At 26.1% G+C, this 12,031-nt stretch overlaps 1 protein-coding gene across 1 annotated transcript; it reads right to left on the bottom strand.

The window, feature by feature from the left end:
* Positions 1-1,439: 1,439 nt before the first annotated feature.
* Positions 1,440-7,278, bottom strand: LOC8261023 (fatty acyl-CoA reductase 2, chloroplastic). The gene is made up of 9 exons (XM_048380024.1): positions 6,939-7,278; positions 6,746-6,849; positions 5,362-5,561; positions 5,115-5,215; positions 4,801-5,011; positions 2,944-3,105; positions 2,735-2,816; positions 2,152-2,543; positions 1,440-1,672 (listed from the first exon to the last, which is right to left on the bottom strand). Exons 1-9 carry the CDS (start codon positions 7,231-7,233, stop codon positions 1,513-1,515), a joined length of 1,707 nt encoding a protein of 568 aa, XP_048235981.1. The 5' UTR covers positions 7,234-7,278; the 3' UTR covers positions 1,440-1,512.
* Between the last annotated feature and the right edge of the window lie 4,753 nt (positions 7,279-12,031).

The following is a 12,031-nucleotide window of genomic DNA, read 5'->3' as shown; positions in this document are numbered from 1 at the left end:
TCTAAACTTAGTCCCGTGCTTTCATATTATTCTTAAATATTTGTTCATAAATCTTTTGATTTTCTACTATTAGAAACCTATTCTACTACGACCACTTTATTGATGCGGTTTCTCCATTTGCCATTTTAAGTTAATTAGATTCATATTAGATATATAACAATTAAATTCAAAACTCAAATGCATATAGTTTAAAAAATAATTAAAATTTAAATAAAATAAAAATTGAATAAATTCTTTTAGCCCTAGCTGGCATCTTTATGAAGGTAGACAACATATCTTATTTTATGAAGTCTTTGTATATTGTGTATAACGAATACATTTGTTAAGTAATTAGCAAAGAGGATGAACACGAGTTAGTTTCTAATGGGATAATTAAGTATTTAAATTTTTAAAAATTACATTTTGGTGTATGAATCTAGTAAATATTTACAATTGAGTGTATATAACAAGTAAACAACAAATTACAATTTATCCATATTAGTTTCTTATGAAATGGTTTGCTTACTCGCTAGAATTTGATAAACAAGTGATTAAACTTTTAAAAATTACAATTTAGTATATAAAATTAAAAAAATACTATATTTGAGTGTGTGAAATCAGTCAATATATATATATATATATATATATATAAGATCACTAATGTAGATAAATCAAACTCTGTTATATTTCATAGTGAAAGATAATATTCATATGAAGGAGGATAAATCTTTCGTATAAATAAAAAAAATTATAAAAATGGATAAAAATATATAAATAAATATTATACATGTCATAAGAAAATATATTATTGATAACGGGAGTCAGGAAAATATAATTAGTAGTAAATTGTAGAGAAGTTACTATTAATGCCCGAGAAATATCCTAACCCATAACCATTGGCTGGATCAAAAAAGTTGGTGAAGTTTGAGTCATTAAGCGTTGTAAATTATTATTTTTTATTGGTAAATATACTGATGAGGTATATTGCGACGTAGCTAATATAGATGCTCATCATATTTTGTTTCGGTGGCTTTGGTAGTTTGATATTGACGCCAAACATCTGGGTAGAAACAACACATATCAATTAGAAAAGGAGAGAGTGTGTTATACTCTTTTGGCAATAGTAAGAAAGAACCAACCCTAGAATTCTAAAGTGGAGGGAAGAAACCTTTGCACTATCGTAAAAATACATGGAGAATTCATCGAAGGTATAAGAAAATAAAAGAGGTTCACTTATTGATTGATTGTAAAGGGAGACAATGCATGTGAACCATTAGAAGTGCGAAATCCAGTTGAAGTGCAAGAACTTTTGGGAGAGCTTAGTGATGTGGTGCCTAAGATTTTATCGGATGGATTATTTCCTAGATATTCAACAACATCTTGATTTGGTTGCCAAGTCCTAATTTGTCTAATTTAGCACAGTACCATATGAGTTCGAAGGGGGAGTCAGATCTTAAAGGTGAAGGTAGAAGAGCTACTAAAGAATTTATTTAACTTGCATGATATAAATGTTTAGTACACATATAGCTAGTTTCACATTTTGTGACTCTGCATGACATGCATCCTCAGACCAGGAACATGGACATTTTTAATATAATGACCCCAATCAATGCTTTTCACATCAAAACCGAATTCTATCTTCTCCTCTTCAGACATGTTCTCCATCAATCCTTGCAGGTTGCTGCAATCAAATCTGGCGGTTGCCCATTTGATTAAAACTTGCCATAAGTTGATGGCATCATTAAATATTAATAATTAAATAAAATATTACAATCGAAAGCCATAAAAAAATTAAATCTTTAGAATATATATATATATATATATATATATATATATATATATATATATATATATATATATAAATTTAAATTGTTAAGTGAGACTTTAAAAATAATATTATATTTCTAATATATCTGAGAATCAAATTTAGATTTTTTAATCATACTATAATATTATATCAAAAAACCATATTATCTAAAAGTTTAAGCTGTTACATAAGGCGCCTGTAATAGTTATATATCTCTACCATGTAAGGACTATTAAATTAGCGGCTAAGTTATCTTGTATTTATTTGTAATCCACAAATATTAAAATTTTAATCTTATTTTATATAACTGTCGGATATAGCAAAAACAAATATTTTGCACAAAATAGTTGTATATTTTTGCATACCTTCCTTTATAAAAGCCGTATGGTTTATATATAGTAGCTAATTGTCTTACTAGCTCCATCAACTTTTGAGCATAAATTTCAGGTCTCTTAGAATTTTTGAATTCCATTGCCATGAACTCCCTTTGTTTAGCCACATCTGTCTTCAGATGGGTGGAGAATTCCTCCACTGACGTGCAGAGCTTCATTGGTGCTGTTACATTGATTGGATTGCCCTTTGAATCCAAAAATGGATTGCATTTGAAGTGTTCAAAGACTAGTGTGACCAATTCTTGCAAAGTCAGTGGATTCACAACCGATGAACCTACTTGGTAGATATTAATCACCGGTTCTCTGGTCATGCCATGTTTCGCCACTGCTGCCAAGGTTGCATTAACCACTGTGTCGGCTGGTACCTATAAATTAATACATTAATCAGCCATGCAAGACAATTTTTGTACAGTTTGAATAGTTATGACAGGTGTCGTGACATAATAACTGATTAAATGAACTAATCCTCAATCTTCAAGTTGTATTATTTTCATCGTAAGAAATAATATAAAATACGTTAATAAAATGAATAAATAAATGGATGGAGGTTTCTTACAATATCAACAACACAGTTAGGGTCTGCCAGGAAACATGTGAGTTGCCCTTTACCATAGTATACCATTAGAGGATCTAACATCCTGCGATAGAATGAATTAGAGAAGAAAAGGAAGAAGGGAATTTCAAATACCAAAGTTATATAAATTGAAGCATTGATGTTGATAGGTAAATCAATAAATTAAAAGCACTACTTATATATATACTCACCGATTTCCTTGAATCCATCCTGGAAATGGATCTCTATAAGTACTTTCAATAATACTAGGCCGAATTATGACTACTGGTATTTCACCTCTCATGCTATCAATTATCATTTCTCCCATAGCTTTTGTAAACGCGTAAGTATCATGCCATCCATATCTTTCAGCTCTGCTGTTCAGAAATAATAATGGTAAGAAACTGCTTCATCTATACTTTTTTATAAACTATTAATTAGACTATATTTTCAATATATATATATATATATATATATATATATATATATATATATATTGCTCTTACGCACGTAAATTATTATTATAAAATTTATTGTGTAAATTATTTAATAAATTAGTATATAATAAAATATTAAATAATAAATATATATAAATATATATATATATATATATATAATTTAAACAAAAAGTTAATGACAGCTTCGGATAAGAATTTTCTTAAAGAATTGATTTTAAATTTTTTATTAATATAATCATGTAAAATTATTTAAAAAATATTCATTAAGTGAATCTTAATATTATATAATTGAATATAGATATAGCTGATATTATTATTTTTAAAATTAGAAATTATTGTGTAAATGAATAATAAAATTATAAAATTACATATAAATTCTAAAAAATAATATATATATATATATATATATTAAAAATAAAAACCGTATATATATAAACTGATACCCGTAATATAAAAAAAAAAAAAAAAATTAGCTACACGTGATATCCTGAAAGTACAGGTTATGGCATTTATAATACAATGACCCGACCATCAATTACTACTAGTTTTTTAATTTATTAAATCAAATTTATATTACATATACATTTATGATCATAGACCATTAATGAAAGTTGAGAAGTTTGAATTAGAGTTTTTATCACCTCCACTATTTTTTTTTTTTATAGAAGATTAATTACAAATATCTCCTTCATGTTTACAAATATCACCTTCACTGAAATTAATTTTCAGTCAGTGCTCTCTATTATTTCATTTAGCTGAAATGCTGATCTTATTGACTATTTTCATTTATGAAAAAGAGTTAGAAATTAAGTTTTTTTATAAAATAAAATTCTCAGGAGGTGAAGTGATGTGTATAATTGAAGTTAATTTTCCCCTTTTAATCATTTCACACTTCAATAACAGTCTTATAAATGGAAGTTTACATGAAGGATGAAAATATATTAATTAAAAAAGGTAAAAGTATAGAATAAAATAGATTTTATAAGAGTCTTTGTGATTTATCTCACTTATAAAAAGCCTAAATTACTAATTAAGTTCTTCATTTTATAATTTTTAATTATTTTATTTAATTATTTCAAAATTTATAAATAAGTACATATGCTTTAAATCTGTCTTCAAAAATATCTTCTCATAATTATTTTTAATGCTACGAGTCAATTGTCCTTACTAGAGGTGATCAACTGTCGGTTCTGTTCAATTTTGACCATAATTGAATTTTCTAATTTTATAGATCGAACCAAACCAAAATATAAAGTATAACTAACCCAAAATGAAATAATTTGGTTTGATTCGATAGATCGATTTGAGATTTATATTTTTATTATTTTATAATTTAAACTATAAGTATTTGTATTTTAAATAAATAAATAAATAAATATATATATATATATATATATATATATATATATATATATATATATATTCAACATCAACAATGATAAAAGAATATTCATATATAGAAATAAATATATTTTTATAGTTAAGTATATTTCTATAAATAAATAAATAAAATATAATTTTTAAATATTTAAATAAATTACGCTTTTTTCTGCTTCAGTCCTTACTAAAAAAATGTTATGAATGAGAAAATAATATATAAGAGAAAATGACCTTTCTAATCCCAACTTCTTTAAATTCTGAGTTAAAGAATTGTCTTGGAAAGTATCTATTGCATCAAAAGCCAATTGAATTTCTTTTTCAACATTCAATATAGGCAGGGAAGTTGATCGGTTTTCTGAATTGGATTTTTCTCCTGTAATTGTATCTCCCATACTAAATTTCTTTTCCATAATTATGCCTTTCCTTGGTCCATTAGCATAGGCTGCATCAAGTAAATACTAAAGTATTAGAAACTCGGTCCTTGTAATAATAATAATAATAATAATTTTGATTATTTCACTATTATATTTTACATGATTAATTACCTGATGATATCTGCAGAAAGAGGCTCAGATTCTTGCAGTATTTGGCAAAATTCATCAGGTGAAAAGTTCCTCTTGTGTTTGTATCAATGGAAACATCGTATCTGCAATTTCATGGTGTTAAATAGTTCTAAGTATTTTTAGAAAGCAAGCTAGTAGCCAGAATATAACAAATTGAAACGACCCTAATCTAGAATTTAGGGTAAAGGTAGTGGCCACATAAATGTATTTTCCAAAAGGAAGACTTCACCTTTCATTGAACCTTGTATTGGCTGCAGAATTTATAATAACATGGACTTCTCTTGAAATCACATTAGCCATAGTTGCTTCTAATCCAAGATCAGATTCACAAATATTTCCTACTACTGGTACCAGCTTGCTTAACATGAAATTTTGATAGGATTGTCCATATTTTTGTTTCAGACACTTGAATACATCTGCATTAATTATCTGAATAATACAAAAAGTCACAAGTCTTAATATGGGGACAATAGCCCAGTTGGTACTAAAATTTTGGCCTATATTTCCAATTGTTATCAATATTTTTTTTTATGTCACAATTTTAATTTTCGTTACAAATGACGATACTTATTAAGAATCTGTTCAATTTTTGATGGCATGAAGGGCAGAGCTCTATAATAGCATTTCATTCACTGCCTACATCATACTTGATTTGGATAAAAATAACCCCATTTGTACCAAAATTTTACCATTTATACTAAATAATATCGATACTCTAATTTATTTAATTTTAGTACCACACTCATTATTTTTATTTTAGTCGATAGTAATTAATTGAGACTCGCTTAACAGTGAATTTCCATGTGAGTTAAGACCTCCATAATATTCGACAATCCGCCTAGACTACTGACATACTCAATAGGTAAACCACCATTTTATACAGCCACAAAGCATTACTCTTGAAAAATTAGAATCTCTTTTCTTTAGAACCACGCCAAACATGAAAATAACTAGCGCTTCTTTTATAAGCACCCACCTAAAATACTAATAAAAGACTAAGCTAATTCATTGTTCCTTAAATAATAAATCACATTATACCTTAAACTCCTAGTGACATTAGTAATGATTGTGATGCTAGTATTTTTTAGTGATATGGTAGCTAAAAGTTCATCCAAACATGATACTAATTAACACATCAATAAAAATTCATATGAATTTTAATAGGTACCATCAATTGAAACAGAAATAATTTTTGCGATAATAGAAAAAAATTTAAAAAACTTGTACCATTTGGATATAAGTAGCAAAACTTTGGTATCTATGAAATAATTTGCTCAAAGTCAAGTGTGATATGTACAGTGTGTGGAATGGTGATGTGGAGCTCTGTCTCCAGATCATCAAAAATTGAACAAATTTTTAATAGGTACCTTCGTCTGTAATGAAAATTAAAATTTGATACCAAAAAAAAATTGAAGTACTAATACCAATTAAAAATATAGGTCAAAATATTAACACCAATGGGAGTATTTACCTCTTAATATATAATAAAATAAATGATATATAAAACTGAGGGATTGAAGCCTCGAACTTGAAATTTTCCTCATGTGTGTAAAATAAAATTAATGACAAAAATTAGAAATATGATAATGATTGAGAAAATAATTAAGACATACTTCAGTTTTCAATATTTCCATAGCAGCTTTGTCTTTTCTTGCCTTGATCATCAGATATAGTTTGTCAATTTCCGGCACTGACCTTAAAATCTTTTCAACAAGAACTGAATATATATGACACATATGATCAAAAAAACCATCATTCATGCGTAAGTATTTTAATACAATGAGGAAGAGATTAAGAACTACGTACCTTTTCCAAGATACCCAGTCGCACCGGTAATTAACAATGTCTTCCCTTGTAGAAAATTGACAATACCAATCCCTTCATGATTATGCTTCCCCATTAAAGAGGCATCTTGTCCACTGTTTTTATTGGTGTCAAGTGCTCCATAAGGAGCCATGCTCTTTAATGAAGAGTCACTTGTGTTATGGTTCACTACTATTAGCTTCTTTTTTGACATGTAATTATCATTTTTGTTACGCAATCTGAAGGATTGTTTGGGTGGCAGCGGAGAAACGATGCAGTTTAGAAACAAGGTTCCCATTCCTAAGCCTACTAAAGAATTATTTCTAACAAATTCAAGAAAGCTAAAATGATCTTATTTTGGAGATAGCTGTGGAATTTTGCTTTGATTTATAGATGGATGCTTATCGCCAAATTCATTTGTCAGGTAGTTGGGGAAAGAAAATTTATTGCTTTAAATCTTCTTTTGTTTTTCTCTTAAATAAAGAAAGAAGAGAAAGGGACAAGCCATTAATGAGTCACTTAATCCAGTGAAGCTGCCTTATTCTTTTCATCAGTTTAGTGTTACCTTCTTCATCCGTCTGTGGTAGTCACACAAAATTTTTATCCGCTATTCACATATATTTATATATCAAATTGATAAATAATTTACACATATTTATTAATATTAAATAATTAAATATATATCAATCATCTAATATTAAAGTGTAAGCACTAATATATATATAGGTAAAGTCTTATCCAAAATCGAAAATATGATTCGATCACTTAAAACTTGACCAGTCCAAACCCGAATTTTAATATAAAATTAAAGGCTCAAATTCGAAATAATCTGAAATCAAAACTGTCTAAACCTCAAAGGACTAAATTCAAAATAATCCGAGACTAAAATGATCCAAAATCCGAGTGACCCAAGTCCGAAATAGTATACAACCGAAAATAACTCGAACTCCAAATGATCTGAGCTTGAAACCGAAACGATCTAAGACCTTATCATATACCCAAATTAATAACCGCCACAACTTAATTCAAAACTCCAAATAACTCAAAAATAAATTTTATTAAAATAAAAATAGCATTTTAGTGACATTTAATTATTATGTATAACTAATTTTAATACTAATTTTTTAATATATTTTACTTTCAACTAAAATCCTAAAAAATAATTTTTGTAATTTCATTCTAGATTTTTAATCTTTTGAATTTATTTGCTTTATAAATTGCTTATCATTAAATGAAATAATTAGGTTGAATTTATATATATAAAATCAAAAAATAAAAACATTAGAAAGTGACCAATAAAACAATTGAAGGTAACAATCTTGTATTTTAGTTTAATTTCTTTTTAAAAATTTTTATAGTAAAAGATGAAATTATTTTATGTTATATTTATGAGGAAAATAATATTTGAGACTGAAAATAAAATTATGTTTTCAGTAAAAAATTAAATTAATAATATTAAACGATTTTCTTATAAAAGTTAATAAATTTAATTGATAATAAAAGAATTAATTCAATAAATTTTTTATGTTGACACCATTTTAAGTTTAAATCTTTTTAATATACATTACTTTCATGAGTGAACTAAATAATTGCGTTGATTATTTTTAAATTTAATAAAACTTGTATTCTTTTATTTTAGTTTAGTTTTTAAAGAAAAATACAAGGTAAATAAAAATGATAATTCAATAAAAAGGCGGTCATGTAAATATAAAGCAAAAGATTGTCCACCACAATACAAAAACTTAAACTTCGAATCTTCAATTAAAATTTTGAAAAAAATTAAATATATAGAATTTTATTAGATAAAATTTTTGAGATTAAAAAATAAATCAGATAAATTAATCTGAATTTTTGAATTTTATATGAAAGAAAACTCTCTTTTATTTGACATGGCTTGGCAAACGGCCATATATGATCTCAATGCTATATTTTTACAATTTCTTCGATTCGGGGATAAGCAGTCACGGCTTCAAGCACGCCCGTGCCATACCCGTGCATCATACTATTCAGAATCGAGAAGTAGACACGGCTTCTAACACGGTCGTGTGTCAAGCCATGCTTTCTTATTCTTTTTTCAGAGTCCAACATGGGCACAAGCATGCCTATATTAAGCAATGACATAGTTTTTTATGATCGTTTAGAATCTCTTTCTCATCTTTCCTATAAAAAGGAATTTTTTTTATTAAAATCAAATAAAAATTTCTAAATAAATCAAAAGTAAATAAAATATCAAAATAATGGTATAACTTAAATAAACTTCTAATTAAATCTAAATTATTCCTAATTAATATAACTATTAATTCAAACGTCTTTAAAATTCAACTCAAAAACATATGTAAAGTTACATATAATAATTTCTTTATTATTTTGCATGGTTAATGTTAACTTCAGTGTTAATCATGTCATCCAATCCGAAGCCATTACCATGATCTGCAATAGTTGTTATGAATATTCTCTTATTTTCTTCTAGTTAGGAAACACTCTTGATCATATGTCATACCCATTTTCATCACTGTCCACTTCTTCCTTTTTATTATTTGGATCAAATCATGATCAGTTTGACTATCACTAGATTTTATCTTTTTTCTTTTAAAAAAAATGCAAATATTTCAAATATATATATACTCAGACTTAGCTACGTTACTCTTTTCTTTCTTTTTTTTTTTCTTTTTTTTAAATAAGAATCTTTAGCCACCAAAGTTCTTTTTTCATCACCAGGCATTAAAAGTAAATATTCAAATATCACAAAATAATATAATAAACAAGAAAAGACCTAGAAAGACAGAGAACAAGATATGACAATGACAGTAGTTTCCATTAGTCTTTTTTTCTCTAATGAAGCTGTGTACGAGAAGTAGAGAGAAAGAGAGAAAGAAGACGTTTTGTTTTTTCAATTTTAGTATATAAAATAAAATTGTTAGTTTTAAAGTAATTTATAAGATTTTAGAGATAGAGATATAAAATTAATTAGTTTAATTTTTTTAGACATTTATATAGAAATTTCGGTTATATATTTACATGAGTTTCAACAAATGGGATCGTGAACTTGGCTTGCCAATTTACATGCCGAAATCACCTTCTATATAAATTATATTTATTCATAAAATAAAATAAAAATAAAATAAAAATATACATTAAATATTTTAAATTTGAAAATGATAAATGAAAATGATTTAAACTTTTTCCTTTTTCCTTTATCCCTCTCATTTCTTTCTTAATTAAAACCCTAACAACTACCAGAACCACCACCACCATATCTTATATTCATAGCTTTAATACCACCATTATTGTAATCGCCCTCACTATGCACATCATGATCATAGACCTCATCACTATCACTGTAATCACCAACTTATTTCTTCAGATTTTATAAAACCTCTAATTATGTGAACAAAAAAGGGAAATAAGAATAGGAAGGAGAGTGGTTGTAGAGTGATAAGGATGCGTTTAAGATTTTAGGTTTGTATTTAAATATTAAAAAATTACCAGTTAAAAGGAAAAATTAAATATATTTATTTTTTTGTGAGAAAAATATGAATCTTTCATTAATAGAACTTTAAAAGTGCATATGGAAATAAAAATAAAAGATAACAATCACATTCAAGAAAACAGAAGAAATCATACTGCTAAATAACTCAAATAGCCGTTAAAGTGGCTCCATTCAAAATAGACTCTCTAATTTTTGAAAGTATTCGCAATTATATTTATATTATTAATAATTCTTCCGTTATTTTGAAAGGAGAAAGATTGAAAAGACTTAGCATATATTATAAAAATAAATTAAATTTATATAAAAGAAACTAATAAATTTTGATTCAAAATAATATAAAGAACAATAAAATATAAGAATAACTAGAAACATAACAAGTATATACATATGTTTAATTATATAAAAATAAATCAATTAATATATATAAAAACAAAGTAAGTTGAAAAAAAAAAGAAATACAAAAAGGGCAAAAAGGATGTGGCATTATCGATGGCAACTAAGATAATAATCAATAGAAAAATAACCTACTAAATTTTTAAAATTTATAAGAAATTAAGAAGAAGAAAGAAAAAATAAATATATCTTTACTTTTAAATCTACCTCCACGAGAAATTAAAAATATTTGTTAAAGATTTAATTTACACATTTAAAATCAACTTTCATGAGAAATTAAAAATATTTATTAAACATTTAATTCGCACCCTTATCAACATGTGTAGTTTTAGCCTTATAGGTATCTATGATCTAAAATCTGCAAGTTGTGGTCTTATTTGGACCATTTTGGCATGGTAGGCCAATTTGACCTTTTCTCCGTTTGCTTACCCATTCCAACATCTCAAATCACCAAAATCCTCCTCCACCTCATCTACTATATATATATATATATATATATATATATTATAAAAATAAAAAATGGAGGTTTGAATTTGAAACCTTTGTTAAAATTCTATAAAATTTTCCTATTAAGCAAAATACCTAGTGATATATTTATATTAATTTTTATTAAGCGTGTTTTATTATATAACTTTTTTATTATATAAAAAAGAAATTTTGTGACGCATCATTTTGTGTTATAATTTTTATATATATAATTGATTCTGATTATTTACTTCTATACAATAGTTATTTTTTATATAGCATTATTTTATTTTTCTTTTATATTGAGATACACTTATTTATTCTTACTCTCTTCTTTCATAATTTTAGGATTTTACTATTTGTTTTCTTATTTTCTTTTTAGTTTATCTATCTCTCAAATTTTCGAATCGTATCCGTTGGCAAAGAACGAGCCTTAAAATGATATTAAATTTTTCTTTGGAATTTAATTTTTTTCATAGTCTGTTGCTTAATTGTAGGGGCTATGACTGTAGTTTATGGGATAGTTACTAACTGTTATAATGAATTAAAATAGTCAAATTTTGAAGAATTTAACTAAACCTAGCACTATTGATACCGAAATGGCTAAGGAAGAAAGTGGTTTATTCAAGAAGGTAAGGAAAAACTGATGAAGAAAAAATATATATAGATGTAAAATTTTTAAAGAAAGAAAATTCTTATATAGCCTTAGCAATTCTATTCCTCATAACTAGGAAGACTAAATCATTTC

Source organism: Ricinus communis, chromosome 10 (genome assembly GCF_019578655.1).
Source record: "Ricinus communis isolate WT05 ecotype wild-type chromosome 10, ASM1957865v1, whole genome shotgun sequence".
Lineage (NCBI taxonomy): Eukaryota > Viridiplantae > Streptophyta > Magnoliopsida > Malpighiales > Euphorbiaceae > Ricinus > Ricinus communis.
Note: the sequence above shows the minus strand (reverse complement) of the source record. Positions and strands in the feature narration are given on the sequence as shown.

What these genes read in the sequence shown, in the direction of transcription:
- LOC8261023 (XM_048380024.1), bottom strand. Translation starts at nt 7,233, where the DNA reads ATGGGAACCTTGTTTCTAAACTGCATCGTTTCTCCGCTGCCACCCAAA. An exon ending in AATACAAGGTTCAATGAAAG is followed by an intron (nt 5,216 to 5,361) that starts GTGAAGTCTTCC and finishes ATGAAATTGCAG; the next exon opens with ATACGATGTTTCCATTGATA. An exon ending in CTAACTGTGTTGTTGATATT is followed by an intron (nt 2,544 to 2,734) that starts GTAAGAAACCTC and finishes ATTAATTTATAG; the next exon opens with GTACCAGCCGACACAGTGGT.